At 48.2% G+C, this 22,421-nt stretch overlaps 1 protein-coding gene across 1 annotated transcript; it reads right to left on the bottom strand.

Annotated features, from left to right (window-relative positions):
* Nucleotides 1-3,433: 3,433 nt before the first annotated feature.
* On the bottom strand, nt 3,434-13,445 carry LOC134395827 (vomeronasal type-2 receptor 26-like). The gene is made up of 4 exons (XM_063121986.1): nt 13,422-13,445; nt 11,086-11,325; nt 7,561-7,788; nt 3,434-4,084 (listed from the first exon to the last, which is right to left on the bottom strand). The coding sequence occupies exons 1-4, from the start codon at nt 13,443-13,445 to the stop codon at nt 3,434-3,436; spliced, it is 1,143 nt and encodes a 380-aa protein (XP_062978056.1).
* Between the last annotated feature and the right edge of the window lie 8,976 nt (nt 13,446-22,421).

The following is a 22,421-nucleotide window of genomic DNA, read 5'->3' as shown; positions in this document are numbered from 1 at the left end:
CCAGTTTTGTGGTAAAACTTTTGTGGTAAAACAATGAGGCTTATTTAGGTCATAAGAGTCCTAGCTAAGGGGATGCCGGGCTGCTTCATATAAGCCCCAAACCTGAGTTTAATCATTACAACTGAAAATATGGAAAAAATACTGTCTACGGTGGCCATCAGATCTAACATGGAGCTGTTAAAAGTAGGGATGTGCTCCGCTTCTAATCGGACCGGCGAATTAGAAGCGGAGCGGGGTGCTTCGCCTCCCCTTAAAGCAGAGGCGAAGAGGATTGGGGGGCCGGTGGAGCATTGCGAAGAGGATCGAGGTGAAGGTGGATACTTCGCCTCGATCCGGAGCTCCGCAAGAAAGGTAAGTGGGGTTTACCGGGCCCTGCCACTGTCGTTGTCACCCATGCGGTGACAGAGGCAGGGCCCGGTAAAACCCCCTCCCTCCTCTCCCTTACCTGCGTCCATCCGCGGTCTCTTGGCTTCTTCAGTTGAGCCCGCGGCTCAACCAGGAAGTCTAGGCCGCACTTGCCGGGCTGCTTCATATAAGCCCCAAACCTGAGTTTAATCATTACAACTGAAAATATGGAAAAAATACTGTCTACGGTGGCCATCAGATCTAACATGGAGCTGTTAAAAGTAGGGATGTGCTCCGCTTCTAATCGGACCGGCGAATTAGAAGCGGAGCGGGGTGCTTCGCCTCCCCTTAAAGCAGAGGCGAAGAGGATTGGGGGGCCGGTGGAGCATTGCGAAGAGGATCGAGGTGAAGGTGGATACTTCGCCTCGATCCGGAGCTCCGCAAGAAAGGTAAGTGGGGTTTACCGGGCCCTGCCACTGTCGTTGTCACCCATGCGGTGACAGAGGCAGGGCCCGGTAAAACCCCCTCCCTCCTCTCCCTTACCTGCGTCCGTCCGCGGTCTCTTGGCTTCTTCAGTTGAGCCCGCGGCTCAACCAGGAAGTCTAGGCCGCACTTGCGGCCCAGACTTCCTGGTTGAGCCACGGGCTGAATTGAAGAAGCCGAGGGACCGCGGACGGACGCAGGTAAGGCCCCCCTCCCCCTTGGTCCCTTACCGGGCTCTGCCGCCGCCACCGCACGGGCAGCGGCGGCGGGAAGGCCAGGTAAACCGCTCTCCCTTACCTGCGTCCGTCCGCAGTTGGGCGTCTGCTTCAACTGAGCCCTCGGACTCAACCTGGTTGAGTCCTGGTTGAGCTCTTCCTGGTTGAGCCCTCGGGCTCAATTGAAACAGACACCTGACCGCGGACGGACGCAGTTAAGGGAGAGGAGGGAGGGGGGCCTTACCTGGCGCCACTCCCCTCCACTGCGGAGCTCCGATTCCTGGCTATCCCAAAGCACATATCCCATATGACTTGGATGTAGTTTGGAATAGGCAGGTGGAAAGAAGCTAACCTTTTGGATGGATTTCTCAATGTGAGCTAACAGTGTAAGGTTGCAGCATACAACGCAAATGCAGTTTTTGGTAGCAGTATTTTAAAATGCATTTAAATCTCTGATGTGGCTATTACAAGTGACTTCTAAGTCATATGTAATAGGCACGTCTGAGATTTAAAATGCCCCCCACCCCACTTAATGCCCCACCCTACTTCACTTACCTTCTGTGGCAGCGGCAGGCCCGGGCTACCGCACCCGCCACTGCCAGAGAAGGTACCCCCCCCTGCCTGGGCCCGCCGCTGCACAAACTGCGGTGGCGGGCCCAGGCAACCCCCCCTTTACTTACCTTCTCTGGCGGCAGCAGGCCTGGGCTACCGGGCCCGCCACTGCCAGAGAAGGTAGCCCCCGCCACTGCCGCTGCACAAACTACAGCGACGACAGTGGGCCCAGGCAACCCCCCACCCAACTTCACTTACCTTCCCTGGCAGTAGCAGGCCCAGGTTTAAATTGAGTCCCTGGCTCCACCCGGAAGCAAGGGCCCAATTTTTGGCCTTGCTTCCGGGTGAAGCCAGCGGCTCCAGTTTAACCCGGGCCTGCTACCACCAGAGCAGTTAAGTGCCCCCCGTCCCGCCTGGGCCCGCTGCCGCACAAACTGCGGCAGTGGGCCCAGGCAACCCCTCCTTCACTTACCTTCTGTGGCAGTGGCGCGCCCGGTAGCCACCGCCACCACACAAACTGCAGCGGCAACAGCGGGCCCAGGCAACCCCCCACCCCACTTCACTTACCTTCTGCGGCAGTGGTGGGCCTGGGCTACTGTGCCCGCCGCTACCAGAGAAGGTGGCCCCCTGTCCCGCCTGGGCCTGCCACCGCCACCACACAAACTGCAGCAGCAACGGTGGGCCCAGGCAACCCCCCCCCCCACTTACCTGCTTTCTTGGGGATGAGCGCAGGCCGCGCTCTCCCTTCTTCTCCCCCCTTCTCTCTGGGGAATCTGAGGTGCATGCGTTAGCTTATCAGATTCCCCATAGGGAAACATAGGAATTTTAAAAAATTAATAAAAAATTGATGGAATGGTCTTTTGAAAAAAGAAAGGCCATTCCATCAATGGGGAGGATAGGGCAGTGCAATCCTACAACTGGATTGCATGGGGAGGCTCCCAATTTGCAGCTATTAGTGTGCAAAAAAATGGTCGCCAACCCGGAAGCATTTCTGTGCCAGCACTCCCCCCTTTTGTAATTTAAAGTGACATCCTGCCCTCAATATTTCATCAATCTTCTTGAAAAGGGCAGGGTATGTAAAACCAGCATTTCTTTCTGGCAGTACTCCGTTTCAGAAAGATTGCTGAAATATTTTTCATTTTAGAATGCTAGGTTGACCCACCCCCCAATAACTCCTTTTAACATGGTGGAATGCTCTTTTTACTGAGCATCCTTAACACAGGGAACACTGCTGTGTTCCCTGTAATAACACCTGCAGAAATTCCCTTTTCTATGCAACTATTAAAGATACAGGAGCCCTATCCTCCTTTTCACATGGTCACCCTATAAAAGCATTAGTTTGGAAGTCAACAGGTTCACAATTCTTCATCCTAACATAACCAGGAAGGTAAATACTAAGAGGCTTCTGAAAGCCTCTTCTGGGATTTGCCTGTATGGGGGCAGAGGGGGGTTATGACAACAGCAAAAACAACAACAATTCTCACTACTGTTATAAAACTTTTTAATGCAGTAGCGTAGATCCTGCTTTGGATTCATTCATTTATTCAGTGATAGAAAAACATTACTCTACCACATTTTGTCCCTGAAGGGGTGCCGAAGTTGCTTATGAATCATAAAAACTTGAATGAGTTCAAAACACAGAGCAGTTATAGCCAGAATAAAACATTGGAAGCAACAACCTTAGCAAGCCAGATTTAAACAAATAGAATATATATATATATATATATATATATATATATATATATATATATTGCATTTACCAAGCTGTAATGAAGACTCTTTCTTTAAACACAAACTACTTTAGAAAAATAGCAAAATATGTTTGTAAGAAATACAAATCAGATTTGTACTTTGCTTTTTGTCACAAGATGATCTTTCCTATTCAGATCAGGCCTCAATATGATAATGTAGCACTTGGGAATGAAGATGCAGCCCAGCAATCCAGCACTGGAGGCCAAGATGGAGAAGACCTGCACGGCTACCATGAATTTCCCCTTTGTGCTCAGGTAGGTGGGCACAAAGGAGACCCAGACACTGCAGAAGACCAGCATGCTGAAGGTGATCAGCTTGGCTTCGTTGAAGGACCCAGGCAGCTTCCTGGCTAGGAAAGCCACCGTGAAGCAGATGGCAGCCAGGAAGCCCATGTAGCCAAGGGCAGCATAGAACATGGTGACAGACCCTTCGTTGCATTGGAGGATGATCTGTCCAGGCTGGGAGTGCATGTCAGAATCTGGGAATGGAGGAAAGATGACCAACCAGATGGTGCAGATGACAACTTGGACGCTGGAACAGGAAATGACAATGGCTTTGGTCACACTCTTCCCCAGCCATCTCCTCATCCTGTTTCCTGGCTTTGTGGCCAGGAAGGCAAGAACCACAGTGATCGTTTTGGCCAACAGAGAAGAGACGGCAACTGAGAAAATTGTACTGAAGGCCGTTTGTCTGAGAAGGCAGGTGGCTTTCCTTGGGTGGCCAATGAAGAGGAAGGAGGACAAGAAGGAAAGCAGGAGGGAGATGAGGAGGATGAAGGAGAGGTCCCGGTTGTTGGCTTTGACTATTGGAGTTCCTAGGAACTTAATGAAGATTCCTAACACGAAGCCTGTGATTAGGGACAAGAACAGGGCAAAGGAAGCCAGGAGGATTCCCAAAGGTTGTTCATAGGACAGGAAGGTTATGACCTTGGGGATACATTGATCTCGGTCCTTGTTTGGATGCTGATCTTCTGGACACTTGGTGCAATGGTCTGCATCTGGAAAGATAACAAGAAATGTCTCCCTTACATCCATAGCAATCTCTGCCTGGTACATCTGTCTGTCTCACGCAGATGTCTAGTCTCTGATAGAAAAGAACAGTGGTCATTTGAGACAACGGAGGACTCAGCCACCTCCTTCCAGTGCCCCTTAGGTGTGTTCCCCACTGGGCAGGATGCCATGTGTGCAAATCATCTCTGAATGAACCTGCAGCTTCAGCACTCCTCCAACCACTATTGGATCAGCTTCACTGAGTGCAAATTATCCCACATGGAGGAAGTGACAATAAACTATGGAGTTCGCTACCACAGGAAGTAGTGATGAGCACCAATCTGGATGGTTTTAGAAGAGGATTGGACAGCTCCATGGAGGAGAAGGCTATCCATGGCTATACGCTACCTTCAGTGTCAGAGACAGTGTGCCAATATAAACCAGTTGCTGGGGAACATGGGTGGGAGGGTTCTATTGCACTCATGTTCTACTTGTGGGTGTGTGAAAAGATTGGTGGAGCTGATGGACCTTTGGTGTGATCCAGCATGACCGTTCCAATTTTGTAATGTATATTTGTGAATGAAGGCAAATATTAAAATGTGCCAATAGATCTGTGCTCATCTCCTTCCGAAGGAAACCAAGTCTTGGTAAGCACTCCGTTCCTGGAATTTCTCACCACGTGGAGAATTGGAGTGAACACAGTGATATTCACCATGGATGATGTGTATCAGGATGTGCTGATGCCTGCCCCATTCATAGCCTCCCCATCTGCAGCTCCAACGTCTCTCCTCCAGGGCCCTTTTCCATGACTTACTTTGTGAAATAAATTATGCCTATTGCAATAAAGGATCCAACTTTAGAGATGCCCTTAAGAAAACCTTCAATGCACATGTCTGCGTGGGTCTTTACCCTTCCTCACATGGGCTGCATTTCCCTCTGGACTCACCCACCTTCTTGGGTGGAGATGGTCCCTTCTGCACAGGGAAGACAGTTGTAGCAGCAAACCAGTTTTCCTTCCTGAACCACCTTGACTAAACCAGGGCGACAACTCTCAACACACCTGGAACGAGGCAACGGCTGAGCACAAAAGCAAAGACAGGGAAGGAAAACGTGTTAGGGCCAAATTATCCACAGACATGAGACTCAGGGGCTGTCTATACACTGTTTTCCCCCTGGGGTGGCCCTGAATCCATGCTGCATCAGATACATGATGCAGCTGCCATTTTGGAGTCACCCCGGGGCAAAGACCTGAAGATGCAGTGTAGAAAAGTCAGGGATTCGCCCCGACATTTCTTGCCCAAACAAGGAGCTTCATCACAGCAGCGTTATACTGTGCAATCACTGTGAATTGCATGCAAAGGACTCAAGTTTTCCACCTTATAATCTGCTTTGATTGTAAAGTACTCCCAGGCGTCCTGCCTTCATTGTGCAATAAAACAAAAAGATTCACCGTATTTAGCCCCTACTTTTTGAACGTATCTTCCGAGCCGCCGCTGAGGTGCAGGAGCAGGATTTTAAAGAAATGTTTATATCTGCATAAGCTTTAAAGGCAAAGATACCAAAACTGGCACAGTAATAGATATTACGGAGAGCTTTAAACTTACCAAATTTGAATTGAATTGGGGCATCTGTTGATTTTTTAATGATTTTTTACATTTCACCCTTCAAACTCACTTCCTGGTATGCAAAGAATCGCTGTCGCCCGGTAGTAAAAACAACAACAAAACCGAAAGCTTAACGCTATGGGGATAATCCGAGGGAAGCAGGTATGTGGGGTGAAGCTAGAGGTCAGCACAGCTCTTGTATTTCTATCCTCGCTTGGGCTGCGCTGTGGATCATTCATAGGCAGACGGCAACCTGCCATTGGTCGCATGAAACCATGGGAAGGGTTCACAAGATGACAGGATTTGGTGGTGGAGCGGCGCCATCTCAGTGCTGTGAAGACAGCCCACAGCGTTAGAAAAGGCCCAGCAGGACATCTAGGGTTTAACTTGTACACTGTAACTAAGCCTGTAACTGAAAGAAGTAGAATCCTAGAATAGCAGAGCTGGAAAGGGCCTACAAGGCCATCTAGTCCAACTCCCTGCCCATTGCAGGAGTCTACATGTTGGTTCCCAGTTTACTCTTCCTGTAGCCTTCCCCAATCTGATACCCAACAGGTGGGTTGGATTCCAATCCCCATTGTTCCAGCTTCCATGTCCAATAAGGGCAGCTGGAATCCAACCCATCTGTAGTCTGTAGTCTGTTCCATGTATTAGGGAAACATCATAGGAACACAGGAAGCTGTCTCAAATTGAGTTAGACCCATGGTCCATCTAACCCAGCATTGTCAACACTGGACAATATCTAGCCCAGTTGTTGTCAACAGCTGTACCGGGAGATGCCAGGGATTGACCCTGGAAGCTCCTATACGTGAAGCAGGGTCTCCATTATTGAGCTAGACTAAGGCTGTTGCTAGATGAGGAGTTAGCGCGGTGTAAGGCCCAGTCTCCCTCCTGTTCATCCAGATGACACACAGGGGATCCCGGGGTCAGGCCTGGCTAAGTCCTCCCTTGAACCGGGATAAGCGGATCCACATATGGCCCGGCTTTTCCGCAGCCCCGGGCTGAGGCCGGGGCTGCGGAAAGTCTAGCAGGGTCCATGGCTTTTCCCAGCTGCTCGCTTACTCATAAGTAGCTGGGAGAAGCCACGCACTGGGCACAACATTCCATAGGAGCGCTGTGCCCATCGGGCCGGGTGGGGGGAAATCATGGGGGTGGGGAGATGGGGGTCGGGGGAAAGAGTGGACCCGGCAGGAGAGGGGGGGAAGAAGAACGGGGCCAGGGCATGGCGGACAGGGCCAGGGCATGATGAGCGGGCAGGGGGTGGGCATGGCGAGCGGGGGGAGGACAGGCGAGAGAGCGGGCAGGGGGGGCATCAGACATTGTGTGTGGGGAAATCAGGGGCAGGGGGAGTGGAGAACCCTTTATGTTTTTTAAAAAACAGCCTTACCTTTTCCGTTGGTGCGCTCCTGCACACATGGTCCTTTAAGTCCTAAAAAAATGGAGGACGCGACGGGGCTTCCCTCCGCCCCATCGTGTCTTACGTGTGGACAGGGCCTACAGGCCGCGCTACTTCTAGCGCGGCCTGGCCCCTCATCCCAAACGGATTATCTGGTAAGTCTAGCAAGGCCCTAAGAGATGGTCAATGAATATTGTGAAAGGGAAGGAATGATTTGCCCCCACCCTGTTGAGCCGGTTGGGCCACACGAAGGCATCCTGGTCAATGGTGAACTTGAGGCCTTGGGATCCCTGTCTTGCTAGACTCCCAAATGTCACTCTAACGACGGACTTATTGGGAAAGACCACCCAGTTCACGATGTCATAGTCGGCTGCCAGGTCTCCGTTCTCGTCCAAATACACTCCTTCCATAGAATTATTGTAAAACTGTGAGTTTCTCAGGAACGGATGAAGCTGGAATGGCAGGGGAAGCACCGGCATTGAGGAAAGAAGAAACCACATTTGATATTTCAGTTCTGCCCTTTTCATGTCTGGATATCAATACTACGACTGTTTCTACCTCTGTCTCTTTTCCCGGGATCATCCCGGGATCGTTCCTGTGCATCCAAATGACCCGCAGGGGATCCCAGGAGCAGGCAGGGATGATCCCTCCATTTTCCTGGGATAACCCTTAGGTGTAGAAAGGGGTAATTCTACAACTTCATTGGCTGCCAGTCCAGGTCCGGGCCCGATTCAAACTGCTGGTATTAACATTCAAAGCCCTAAACGGTTGGGGCCAGGCTACCTGAAGGAACGCCTCCTCCCCTATGTACCTGCCTGAACCTTAAGATCATCCACAGGGGTCCTTCTCCATGAGCCCCTGCCAAAGGAAGTGAGACAGGTGGCTACCAGGAGGAGGGCCTTCTTTGCTGTAGCATCCCGGTTGTGGAACGAGCTCCCCAGAGAGGTTCGCTTGGCACCTAAATTATATGCCTTCAGACGCCAGGTGAAGACCTTTTTATTGTCTCAGTATTTTAACACCTATTTAACTTAAATTCAAACTTTGCTGTTTTAATCTCATATTTTAACCTATATTAATTTTTGCTGTGTGGTATTCTACCTGTATTCTATGATTCTATGATTCTATAACATCAATTACATAAATACGAGGCTCATAATAGGTCCACTGAAATATATTATACAGGTAATTGAACAAAGACTCATTTGAAGAGCATGAATGCAAATAGCCCCTTTTATAGAATAGCAGAGTTGGAAGGGGCCTACAAGGCCATCGAGTCCAACCCCCTGCTCAATGCAGGAATCCACCCTAAGGCATTCCTGACAGATGGTTGTCCAGCTGCCTCTTGAAGGCCTCTATTGTGGGAGAGCCCACAACCTCCCCAGGTCACTGATTCCATTGTCGTACTGCTCTAACAGCCAGGAAGTTTTTCCTGATGTCCAGCTGGAATCTGGCTTCTTTTAACTTGAGCCCGTTATTCCATGTCCTGCACTCTGGAAGGATCGAGAAGGGATCCTGGCCCTCCTCTGTGTGACAACCTTTTAAGTATTTGAAGAGTGCTATCATGTTATTTATGATATTTCAGTGTACGTATTATGAGCCTCGTATTTATGTAATTGATGTTATATTTCAATGCAAATTGCTGTTATATTTCAACGTGTGTTGACTATTTACATTTATATTCACTTATTACATACTGTAAAACGTGAATGAATTTTTGCATATGTTTACATGTATGGGCATTCTTATATCCCTGATAATACAGAATCAATAATCATCAATTTGTATATTTTTGGGTCCTTTTGTTTGTTCTTGTTTCTGCAGCGAGGGCTCCTCTCTTTTGTGTTAAACTCACTGGGATCATTTCAGAGCAAAACTAAGGATCTGTGAAGGTGAGGTTGCTAAAGAGAGGTGTCAACGCAGAACCAGATAGGTGCAAAAGAAGCACCCACATGGGATGGCAGGAAGGAGCTGAGAACCAGAGAATGGGTCAAGGCAAAAGCAGGAGAGTTGAGCCAAGGCTTGGGGCTATGAGCAGATGGTCTGGGTACTTGCAGGCCTGTGTATGGGAATAAAATAAGCACCGGCACAGAGAGTTTTGCCTCAATAATTCTAGTATTGAAAAGTAGGGATATCCATGATAGAAAAGGGAATACCTGCCATGGCTGTAGCCTTTGGACATCCACCCTGCCTCCACCCTGGGCCACCATCTTGTTAGATTTGGACAAATAAGCAGCATTTAAGGCACGGGCCACAGCCTGGACGGTGTTGTAAATCATGTAGCTGTCCAGAGAGAGAATTCTCTCCAGGTCCTTGTAGGACAGGACTTCCACCTTCTCGTTCTCCCTGCATCTTGTCCACCCTTTCACAGACAATGCATTCTTGGAAAATGAACACTTATACACTTTCTCCAGAAACTGCTCCATTGCCAAGAAAAAGGGTCGTAAATTATCATAGTTAGGCCTTTTATTTGTCTGGAGAAAGAAGGAAAAAATACCATGGATCCTTTGGAAAGAGACATCATTATACATTAAATCCAAGGTGACATCCCATAAAGCGTTTGTGATCCAGACTTTCCCTACAATGGGTTTCATCCACATTTCAATTACTTGTTGCATGATGCCAATTCCTTCTAAAAAGGAATTAGCCTCAGCGCAATAAACCAAAACGTTGACTTGTGGCCAGTTTTCGAATGAAGGTTGGCCGATTTTGACTTCGTTTGTATTCAGTCCTGAGATGCTTTGTGAGAAAGCAACACAAACGCCATTCCTGGTGAGCTCAGGAGTCAAGGTCCTCAAGAACCTCTCTCCATTGTCGGTATCTGGAGCAACAAGACCAATCAATGTCCATCTGAGATGCAGGAGCAGTTTGACCATCCCTGGGTACTGCGTTCCTTCTTTGGGAACCATCCGGTAGAAAAAAGGGAATTGAGTTCTATCACTCAGAACAGGAGAAACAAAGGAATAAGTGACCTGCGAAAGAAAGGAACACACCGGTGGTTTGGTGAGATTGAGAACAAAGTCGATCTCACCCCATCTTCCTAGCAGTATTTAATTTGGTCAAGTCACCCAGAATAGGAATGTTCTTGATTCTTATGGGTGACTGACCACTGTAAAATAATTTAACTGCTGTTCATGGGTGCCTGCCTTGCTTTCTGAGTTATAAGCATATGAATTGGGACAAAACTATGCATCATGTTCATAGAATCCTAGAATAGTAGAGTTGGAAGGGGCCTACAAGGCCACGAATCCAACCCCCTGCTCAGTGCAGAAATCCACCTCAAAGCATCCGTGACAGATGGTTGTCCAGCTGCCTCTTGAAGGCCTCTAGGGTGGGAGAGCCCACAACCTCCCTAGGTCACTGGTTCCATTGTCATACTGCTCTAACAGTCAGGAAGTTTTTCCTGATGCCCAGCCGGAATCTGGCTTACTGTCACTTGAGCCCATTATTCCGTGTCCTGCACTCTGGGATGATGTCAATCACATCATTTGTCCTTGAGCGTAGGAATATCATCCATAGCCATCATGGACCCCTAACACAAACTGGTTTGTGTATGTGTGTTGGGATGGGGGTTAACTCCACCATGGCTCCAGATATTTGTTTATACATAAATAATTAAAATCTATAAATATAGGCTGGCTGTCCATGACTTAAATTTTGATGGGGAGGGTAGTACCTACTGATCTTCTCTGGAGAACTTTTATTTCCTTAGAGGTGAAATTAGTCTCAGCCTGCAAAAGCTCCTCCCCCACCTGTGGGATTTTGTAGTTGCCCAACATGGTTGAAATCTGGATGGAGTTGTCAGATTCAGACCCTTCCAGGACAGCCAATGGCTGATTCCGCTTTCCACATTTGTAGTTGGCCACATTGGCCTGCCCTGGAGACAGCAGGTCTAGCAAGGCATCATAAGTCTTCCTTGCACTGAAATAGTTCTCATGGATGCTGTAGCCCAGGGTGATGTTGGACAAGAGCTTGGGATTGTGGTTGATCTCCTGAACGGCAAACAAGAAGGACAGGACCTTCGAGTGATCTGTGAAACTTTTCCTTGAAAACAAAAAAAATATGAAGTGTCACTGAAATGACGTTAAAGGAAGGGATACTAGTGCATACTAGTACAGTCTTGTTATTATTATTATTATTATTATTATTATTATTATTATTATTATTATTATATTTATTTGTATCCCGCCTTTTGCCCAATTCTGGGCCTCAAGGCAGCCTTACAAAGTTTAAAATATACATGGGGGGGGGGGGAGGGAAACAAAACCATAAACAATTAAAAAAATACACAACAAATTATAAGACATTAACATAGATGGAGGGCTGGATTATTCTCCAAAGGCCAGCTTGAACAAAAAAGTTTTAGCCTGCTTCCGAAAGCCTATCAAGGAGGGAGCCAACCTAGCCTCCCCGGGAAGAGAGTTCCAGAGCACCGGAGCAGCCACCGAGAAGGCCCTCTCCCATGTTTCCACCAAGCGCGCCTGTGAAGAAGGTGGGACTGAAAGAAGGGCTTCTCCAGAAGATGTCAAAGCACAGGCAGGCTCATAAGGGAGGATACGTTCTTTCAAATAACCTGGACCCGAACCATATAGGGCTTTATAGGTCATAACCAGCACTTTGAATTGTGCCCGGAAACAGACGGGAAGCCAGTGGAGCTGTTTTAACAGGAGAGTTGTCCGCTCCCTGTAAGCAGCCCCGGTCAACAATCTGGCTGCAGCTCTTTGAACCAGCTGGGGTTTCCGAACACTCTTCAAAGGCAGCCCCATGTAGAGCGCGTTACAGTAATCCAATCGGGATGTAACTAAGGCATGTGTCACCGTGGCCAGGTCCGACATCTCTAGGAACGGGCACAGCTGGTGCACTTGTTATTTGGGCAACCAGTTACTTGGGCCACCAGGATGATCAGAGGTCTAGAAACAAAGCCCTCTGAAGAGAGACTGAAAGAACTGGGCCTGTTTAGCCTGGAGAAGAGAAGATTGAGGGGAGACATGGTAGCACTCTTCAAATACTTCAAAGGTTGTCACACAGAGGAGGGCCAGGATCTCTTCTCGATCCTCCCAGAGTGCAGGACACGGAATAACGGGCTCAAGTTAAAGGAAGCCAGATTCCGGATGGACATCAGGAAAAACTTCCTGACTGTTAGAGCAGTGCGACGGTGGAATCAGCTACCTAGGGAGGTTGTGGGCTCTCCCACCCTAGAGGCCTTCAAGAGGCAGCTGGACAAGCATCTGTCAGGGATGCTTTAGGGTGGATTCCTGCCTTGAGCAGGGGATTGGACTCGATGGCCTTGTAGGCCCCTTCCAACTCTGCTATTCTATGATTCTATGATTTCTGGCTGGGTTGGAGGAGATCCATAAAAGACTGGTCCTGCAAAATGTGTGGCTCACGAAAGGAGCTAGCCCATAGACCTTGGGCCCCAACGATCTCTACCCCAGCTGGTCAGGCTTAAAAAGAATAGCTATTGATATTTTAGTTCCATTGCCTATTACTCCTTGAGGAAATAAATACGTTATTGTACTAGCTGATTTTGGGCATGTCTACACCAGCCCTATATCCTGGGATCATCCCAGGATCATTCCTGTGCATCCAAATGCCATGCAGGGAATCCCGGGAGCAGGCAGGGACGATCCCTCCATTTTCCTGGGATAACCCTCAGGTGTAGAAAGGGCCTATTTTTCAGAATTGGCTGAAGTAGGGTGACCCTATGGAAAGGAGGACCGGGCTCCTACATCTTTAACAGTTGCACAGAAAGGGGAATTTCAGCAGGTGTCATTTGTATATATGGGGAACCTGGGGAAATTCCCTCTTCATCACCACAGTTAAAGCTGCAGGAGCTATACTAGAGTGACCAGATTTAAAAGAGGACAGGGCTCCTGCAGCTTTAACTGTGGTGATGAAGAGGGAATTTCCCCAGGTTCCCCATATACACAAATGACACCTGCTGGAATTCCCTTTTCTATGCAACTGTTAAAGATTCAGGAGCCCTGTCCTCCTTTCCATAGGGTCACCCTAGGCTGAAGCTTATGCCCTTCCAGTTCAGGAGGCTCAAACAGTGGCAAAGGTGTTCGTGGAAAGATTTCTATGTCACCATGGAGTTCTCGGATGGCTTCATACAGATCAAAGGAGGAATTTTCAATCCCAGTTTCATTTATTTATTTATTTATTTATTTATTTATTTATTTATTATTGCATTTATATCCCACCTTTTTCCCTCCAAGGAACCCAAGGCAGCATACATAATCCTGCTCCTCTACTCTTTATCCTCACAATAACAACAACCCTGTGAGGTGGATTAGGCTGAGAGTCTGTGACTGGCCCAAAGTCACCCAGTGGGTTTCCATGGGTGAGTGGGGACTAGAACCTGGATCGCCCAACTCTTTCCACTACACCACATTTCAACAAGTATGCGAACTCTTAGAAATTCACAAAACTAGGGCAAAACCCTACTGCAGTGTAATGCTCTCCCACACTAGAGGCCTTCAAGAGGCAGCTGGACACAACCATCTCTCAGGCACGGTTTAGGGTGAATTCCTGCACCTCCCAGGCACCAGGTGGGCAGAGAGGCAGGCAGAGATATGCCATAGATCTATGGGGGAGTCAGTCCCGGCAGATGCCCCACCACAGCAGCACCCCAAGGGGAAGGCAGGCAAGGCAGGCAGGCAGCAGACATTTCTGGGGCCACAAGGAAGTGACCCAAGGATTGTTTCAAAGCCAGTAATGCAAACCATCCCTGTGAGGCAGGAGCAGCACAGAGAGATGCCTTTTCTTTTGCATCCCATAACTAGGAGGCTAGGAGGATAAGAGTAAAGCTTTGCGATCCTTGCTTCAGAGTTGATTGACTGCATTGTGATCACAGCCATTATTAAACAACAACAAAATAATAACATTAATAATAGCAGTACTAATTAATATTAATAGCAATAATAATAATAACAACAACAACAATAAGGAGTTGAACCACAATGAAAGCCTGCCTGACTTCACTGAAGAGGAAAAGCCAGGAGAGCTTGGGGTATGGGGTGTATAAATAAAGTCTAGAGCAGCTAGTAGTAGGGATGTGTGTTGTGGTTAGGTTTTTACCCACAGAAGGAAAAGGACTCTAAAGAGTTAAAAAGATGTCCTTGGCCAGATTGTCTCTGCCAGGAGAAGTCCAGTATGAAGCAGATTCTTCCCTGGCCTACGTGCGGTACGAGATGTACAAGATGAAGAGACTATTGGTTAATTGGGCCAAGGAGAAAAGTGTATTTAAGAAGTCCATGTTGTATGGCTTCTTACTGCTGGAACTTACTGCTGGAACTTACTGCTGATGTTATACTGCTACGTTGTGTTGCTGTACTGTTGGTGAAAGGACTGTATATATGACCATTTATTCTGTAAGTAATTTATTTAGTGTCAGTAAAGCTTCTTACTGACCAAAGACCGTGAGTGCTTCTTTTTGTTCCTAAATTCAAGCTGAAACCATTTCCAGACTCTACGCTGCTGCTATTTCGCACTCTGCTATATTTTGGGTAAGCAATTACCCCGATAGGTTATGCGCCCAGAGAAAGTCTGGAAGGCATAATTTTTGGTTGCTGGAAAGCTTGAGAGCAAAGGAACGCTGGAGGGAAAGACGGAGTCGAGCTCAGGCAGTTCATCGAGCTCAGACGGGTCTGTATCCAGTGTGAGTCGCGCTCCAGCCCAGCCGGTGAGGATGGCCCAGGTTCAGATGGCATCCAGTATTCCGGTGGAACGGCTGAATGAGAGAAATTACTTAACGTGGTCATTCAAGATGGAAATGTTTTTGAAGCGGGACAGATGTTGGAACGTCGTGAGTGTCCCGAGGCCGGTTGGTCAGACTGCTCAAGAAGCACAAGTGTGGGAAGAGCAGAATGAAAGGGCCAAAGCAAACATTGTCTTGAGTATGGAGGACTCGCAAATTGTCCATATCAACAGAGATGAGACGGCAAGAGACAGCTGGAATGCGCTGAGACAGATTTATGTGCGTGCGTCGGCAAGCACACGGCTGAGCCTCACCAGAGAGCTGTATCGGTTAAAGTTGGAGGAGGCTGGAAGTTTGGCAAATCATCTCCAACAGGTGAGATCTCTATTTGTCCAGTTGCAGGAGGTCGGAATCGTTTTTACGGAAGAGCATAAGTGCTACCTGATTTTGGGGTCGTTGCCTCAAAGCTGGGACGTTCTGACAACCAGTCTGGAAAGTATGAAGACTGATGAACTCACTCTTCATTATTTGACGGGTCGTTTGCTCCAAGAAGAGAAACGGCGTCTTTCCAGGAAGGAGGAAAACTGCCAGGAAAGGGTTAAGCAGTCAGCCCTTGGCAGCGGAGAAAGAATGCAGAAAGATAAGTGTTTCCAAGACAACAGTGTGGAGAGAGCCGCAGTTGCAGTAAGAAAGTGTTATTTTTGCAAACAGCCGGGTCATATCAAACGCTTCTGTAAAAAAAGGAAGAAGAGAGTTACACAGGCTGGAGAGGAGAAGGAATGCTCGAATGCATTTGTTTCAGCCACAGTGAGGTGTAACGAGGCCCAAGAGGTTTGGCTGATTGATTCTGCGTCGTCCAGAACAATTTCTAATAATCCAGAGGCGTTTCGGAAGTTGGAACCAAGCAAGGTGAAGTCAATCACGCTTGCAGATGGACGAACGTCGAGGGTGGAAGGAATTGGCTGTTGCTACGTTCCATGTCTGCAAAAGGAGTGTGAACAGGTTCTGTATGTTCCAGATTTAGATTTTTGTCTCCTTTCTGTTAGTGCTCTAACGTCTGAAGGATACGTTGTTACGTTTCAGAAGGATGAGTGCCAAGTGATTAAGGATGGACAAAATGTGGCACTGGGACATGTTAAAAATGGACTGTTTTACATGGGTGCAGGTAAAGAAAGGGTGGCACAAACTGGTAACGTGCCAGACCATAAAAATTGTGTTCATGAGTTGCACAGGCGTTTAGGTCATGCAAGTTTTAAAGTGTTAAGTCACATGCCTCAAGTGTGTACAGGGTTAAGCTTGCGAAACTGTAAAAATTTCTTGGATTGTTCAATCTGTCATCAGACCAAATCCCGGGTGCAGAACATCTGCAGGAAAAGTGACAGGGTGTCACAAAAGCCTTTTGAATTGGTGTTTATTGACTTGGTAGGGCCATTCACGCCTACACAAGGGGGATCCAGTTACGTGCTTGTAATTCTGGATGATTACACACGCTTTAGTTGGTGTTATTTACTGAAGCGAAAATCAGAAGCTTTTGAAACTTTTAGGGATTGGAAAACTTGGGCAGAAAAGTTCTTTAACAAGCCCATTATTTCTGTGCAGTCGGACCGTGGGGGTGAGTTTGTTTCTGGAAGGTTCTGTGAGTGGTTTAGGAAAACAGGAATCACACACAGGTTAATAGATCCCCAAACTCCTTTTCAAAATGGGTCAATTGAGAGAAGAATTGGAGTACTTCAAATGAAGAAAGATTCTCTCATGGCTGATGCAAACGCTGAGCAAGATTTGTGGGGAGAAGCATTTTTAACCGCAAACTATCTGTGTAATAGAACCTGGAGCAGGGTTACAGGCAGTTCGCCTTACTGTTTACTTTTTGGTTCAAAGCCAGATTTGTCTCACTTGAGAACATGGGGGTCTTGGGCATACGTGCATATCCCAAAGTCCAAAAGATCTAAAGGTGAAACCAAGTCTGTGAAATTACGTTTTGTGGGTTATTCTGGCATGCAATCCAAATCTTGGCGTTTTTCCCTAAGTCATGGGAAGGTGGTTGTTTCTAGGTCTGCTACTTTTCAGGAGGCAGGTTGGGACAGGATTCAAGGTTCCCAAGTTCTGTTAGAAACCGTGAACAACCAGGAGAAAACAGTAACTCAGGGGTTAACTTCTCAGAGCCCTCACATCTCTGAGAAGAGTGTTTCCACTCCCAAAAGTGGAAGGGAGGAGGGAAATGAAAGGGAGGAAGAAATTTCCAGTGTACCTCGTCGTTCACAAAGAAAAAACAAAGGAATTCCACCTTTAAAGTATTCAGATGAATTCAGTGTGTGTTGTGTGAAGTCTGAACCTGAGAGTTACAGTGATGTGTTGAAATTGTCTGAACAAGAGCAAGAAAAGTGTTTTCAGGCAGCGAAAACTGAAAGGGGGTGTTTTCAAACACACGTGTCTGTATGCAAAGGGGCAAGCAAAAGAGTACATGATTGTGGAGCTAGTGGTTCGTCTACTGGTGGCAGGGAGTTCCCAAGACCACATTCAAGAAAACTCAGCCCAAAGCTGCAGGAAGGGTTGAAACTGAAGTCTCTGGGAAAGTTAGGTGTTACCTTGGTGTAGAGGTAGAAAAGTTTCCAAAGGAAATTACCTAAAAAGCCAGAAGCAGAAAGTTTTTAAAATTGCTGAAAGTTTGCAAGTTGGAAGATTGCAAAGTAGTTCAACGCCCCAAAGCACAAAGTTTTTCAACAGTGCTTGGAAGAAGAAGAAAAGAAAAGCTTACATATAAATAAGTCTCTGGGAAATGTAACACACAGAGAAATGTACACAATGTTGGGATTGTTGTAAACATGTAAAGTTGATTTCTTACAGGTGAAATGTAATGAAATGTAAATTGTATTTTTTTCTGTAGTTAAAAATGAAAGGGTGTTGTGGTTAGGTTTTTACCCACAGAAGGAAAAGGACTCTAAAGAGTTAAAAAGATGTCCTTGGCCAGATTGTCTCTGCCAGGAGAAGTCCAGTATGAAGCAGATTCTTCCCTGGCCTACGTGCGGTACGAGATGTACAAGATGAAGAGACTATTGGTTAATTGGGCCAAGGAGAAAAGTGTATTTAAGAAGTCCATGTTGTATGGCTTCTTACTGCTGGAACTTACTGCTGGAACTTACTGCTGATGTTATACTGCTACGTTGTGTTGCTGTACTGTTGGTGAAAGGACTGTATATATGACCATTTATTCTGTAAGTAATTTATTTAGTGTCAGTAAAGCTTCTTACTGACCAAAGACCGTGAGTGCTTCTTTTTGTTCCTAAATTCAAGCTGAAACCATTTCCAGACTCTACGCTGCTGCTATTTCGCACTCTGCTATATTTTGGGTAAGCAATTACCCCGATAATGTGCTCCGCTTCTCCTCGAACCGGAGAAGCAGGAGCGGAGCGGGGGGGCTTCGCCTACCCTTAAGGCGGAGGCGAAGAGGATTGGGGGGCCGACGGATCGAGGCGAAGAGGATCGCCTCAATCTGGAGCTTCGCCTGAAGGTAAGTGGGGGGAGGGGGACTAATCTGGAGCTGCCGGCGCCGCCATCCATGCGGAGGCGGAGGTGGCAGCAGCGCCAGGTAAGGGAGCAGGGAGGAGAGACGCTTACCTTCCTCCGTTGCCGGCTTCAATGGAGTCCCCGGTTGAAGCTGGAAGTGAAGGCCGAGGCCTCTTCCGGCTTCAACCGGGGCCTCAATTGAATCCCGCGACGGAGGAAGGTAATGGGGCGGGGTGGGTGGGTGGTTTCTCTGGTGCCGCTGCCGGCACCGCCGTCGATAGAGTGACGGCGGCGAAGCCGGATCTCACTCCGCGGAGCGGAGCGGGAGACGGGCGGAGCGGCGCGAAGAGGATCGGGCCCAATCCGGATTTTCCAGATCGGGCCACGAAGCGCATTGGGGGGTCCATGCACACCCCTAGCTAGTAGAGTCATTGAGAAAGCAAGAGAAGGCTATTTCGGATAGCCGTTTGTCTATCCCATCAGGTTATACTTGAAGTTTTTTTTTTTTTTTTTTGCCTTAACGCGCATCACCTTACACTTGCTTACATTGAACCGCATCTGATTCTATGATTTGCATTACAGCTCAAAAGGAACCCAGCCAGCTGCAGTTTCAGATTCTGAAACAGGAGGTTGTGCACTACCCTAATCCCAGAATGGCTTTAGACTGAATTGCCCCACCATTATCATATAATTCTACACATTGTAAAGTGAACAGGCAGGTTATGCAGTGAATGGTTCTTCCATGTTGCTTCCTAACGGGGAGAGTCACACACAGAACGACTCACCAGAGAAGTCTGTCCGAGGGAGACAAGTTGAAAGTATAGGGTAGAAACGAAGCAAGTGTTGCAGCGATGACCCCGCTAATGAGGTGGTCTCCAGGCCTGTAATGATTCCTGGAATCTACCCCACCATTTTTCACATTCAAGGGGCATTTGGCCTTGAGCGTCCCACAGGTTTCCTGGGGGAGCAGCAGCAGCAGAAGTAGAATCATTCCGGGGATACCTGGGGCAGCTTCCACCTTGCTCCTCTCAGGTAATTGGAAGGGTAACTCTCAGAAACCAGACCCCCTTTGCAAAAGCAAGGCTTCTGTGGATTACCTAAGAGAGATGGGTCTGAGCCAGTCACAGCTTCACATCTGAAGGGGATCGTAGGAAGTCAACGTCACGCCCACACAGTCCTCCTGACCTGTCCGAAGCCTCCTTCCAAGTGCAGAGGGCATTTCTTTGTCAGTCCTTTCGTGCCTGGATGCAAGACGTCACCTCATGTCGCTTTTCACCCTGGTGTTTATGCCGGTGGACTCCAAAAACCATTTGGGAGGGGTGCTCCCTTGAGCGTCGGCATGAAGAAGAGCAAACCACTATGATTTCGATAATGATAAGGGGCACATGCTGCATCGCCTCTTTCACTCCCTGAACTCTGCATTTGCTCAGGGGCACGTCTGAGTATTTCAGTGGACAGAGGCAACTACATGAATTGTCCTTTTTGGAGTGGCTGCCCAATTAATCCAAGGAGCGTTGGGAAGTACAAAAATGGCCTCCCTAATGATCCTACAATCCTAGAATAGCAGAGTTGGAAGGGGCCTCTTAAGGCCATCGAGTCCAACCCCCTGCTCAATGCAGGAATCCACCCTAAAGCATCCCTGACAGGTGGTTGTCCAGCTGCCTCTTGAAGGCCTCTAGTGTGGGAGAGGCCACGACCTCCTTATTTATTTATTTAAACATTTGTATCTCTCCTTATATCTGACCTTTTTATTTTCTCAGTATTTTAACACCTAATTTAACTTAAATTTAAACTCTGCTATTTTAATTTCATATTTTAACCTATATCAATTTTTGCTGTGTGGTTTTATCCTGGTTGTGCTTTTTATATTGTATTTTGTATTTGTGTTTTTAAATTGTTGGTTGTTTTATTATGCTCTTCGTGGTTTTAATTTTTGTGAACCACCCAGAGAGCTTCGGCTATTGGGTGGTATAGAAACGAAATAAATAAATAAATAAATAAATAATAAAAATAAATAAATAAATATCACAAATATCTCAGGGCACCATACAGATGAAATGATATGAACAATACAAAACAAATATACACAGCTAAAAAACAAATAAAACAATTAATAAGCAAAAACCAGTATAGAATTTAAAACAACAACAACAGGAAAACCAATTAAAACTATGTACAGGCTTGGTGAATTTAGCCATCGAAGGCTTAACTTGACACCGAAATGAAACCAGTGCTGGTGCCAGTCGGGCCTCCGAGGGGAAGGCATTCCACAGCCAGGGTGCCACAACAGAGAAGGCCCTCTCCCTTGTCCCACCGTAACAGATGTCTCATGTCAGTGGGATATGGAGGAGGGGGGCCTCCAACAGATCTCTCTCGGGCAGGCATGTCTAGGGTAAGGCACTCCCTCAAGTATTGAGGTCCTAAGCTGTTTAGGGCTTTAAACGTTGTTACAAACACTTTGAATTCTGACTGGAAGTGAAAAGGCATCTGGTTCAATTCCTTTAAGACCGGTGTTACACGGTCTCTGTAAGATGTACCTGCCAGCAATCTAGCTGCTGCATTTTGCACTAGCTGCAACTTCCGCGTCGTCTTCAAGGGCAGCCCCACGTAGAGTGCATTGCAGTAGTCTAAGCGGGAAGTTACCAGTGCATGCTCTACTGTGGCTTGGTTGTCCCTGTCCAGGAAAGGCCGTAGCTGGCGGATCAGCCGAAGCTGACCCCAAGTACTCCGTGTCACAGAGTCCACCTGGGCCTCCAGTGACAAGGATGGGTCTAGGAGTACTCCCAAGCTACGTACCTGCTCCTTCAGAGGGAGCGCCACCTCATCCAGAACAGGCCGCTTCCCCAATTCCCGGACTCAGGAACCACCAATCCACAGAGCTTCCATCTTATCAGGATTCAGCTTCAGTTTATGGGCCCTCATCCAGCCCATTACAGCCTCCAGGCACTGCTCCAGCACCTTCACAGCCCCAGCTGACTCCGATGACAAGGAGAAGTAGAGCTGAGTAGCATCAGCATACTGATGACACCCAACCCCCAAATCCCTAATGACCTCACCCAGGCCATAGCTAGACCTAAGGTGTATCCCTGAATTGTCCAGAGGTCAAACCCATTCATCGAGGTGACATACAGGGCCTTGCTAGACCTACCAGGTCTTCCGGTGGGGAGTCGGGGCGAGGCCGCGCTGCAGCTAGCATGGGCCGTCGCCCCTAGCTAGACGTAACACGCAACTGGGTAAGGGAAAGCCCCGTCGCATCGGCCATTTTTCTAAAAATTAAAGGGCCATGTGCGCAGGAGTGCACCAACGAGAAGGTAAGGCTTTTTAAAAATATATATATAAAGGGTTCCCCGCTCCCCCCGCCCCCGATTTCCCCCCAATGTCTGATGCCCCCCGCTCGCCAGTCCGCTCCCCTCCGCTTACCTGTCTGCTCCCCGCTGCTCGCTCGCTTGCTCGCCCATCTGCTCACCCCCCCACTCGCCTGTTTGCTTGCCTGTCCACTCACCCCCCACTCGCCCGCTTGCTCACCCGTCTGCTGGCCCCCTGTTCACCCGCTTGCTCGCCTGTCCGCTGGCCCCCCACTCACCCGCTTGCTCGCCCATCCACTGGCCCCCCTGCTCGCCTGCTCGCTCACTCGCCCGTCCGCACCCCCCACTCGCCCGTTTGCTTGCCCTCCGTTGCCCCCCCCGTTCGCCCACTTGCTCGCCCATCCGCTCGCCCCCTGGCCCCCATCTCTCCCCCCCACGATTCCCTCGCCCCTGGCCCGATGGGCACAGCGCTCCATAAGAGCGCTATGCCCAGTGCACAGCTTCTCCCTGCTACTCGCAAGTAAGCTGCATAGTCAGGAAAAGCCACGGAACCTGCTAGACTTTCCACAGCCCCGGCTTA

The sequence above is a fragment of the Elgaria multicarinata genome, chromosome 3 (genome assembly GCF_023053635.1).
Source record: "Elgaria multicarinata webbii isolate HBS135686 ecotype San Diego chromosome 3, rElgMul1.1.pri, whole genome shotgun sequence".
Lineage (NCBI taxonomy): Eukaryota > Metazoa > Chordata > Lepidosauria > Squamata > Anguidae > Elgaria > Elgaria multicarinata.
Note: the sequence above shows the minus strand (reverse complement) of the source record. Positions and strands in the feature narration are given on the sequence as shown.

Bases quoted from the DNA above. Each gene is read 5' to 3' on its own strand.
- LOC134395827 (XM_063121986.1), bottom strand. From the start codon at position 13,445: ATGAAGCCATCCGAGAACTCCATG. The intron at 11,326-13,421 runs GTGACATAGAAA...TTTGCCGTTCAG, and splicing joins AGCCATCCGAGAACTCCATG to GAGATCAACCACAATCCCAA. The intron at 7,789-11,085 runs GTGGGGGAGGAG...CTGCCATTCCAG, and splicing joins GCAACTACAAAATCCCACAG to CTTCATCCGTTCCTGAGAAA.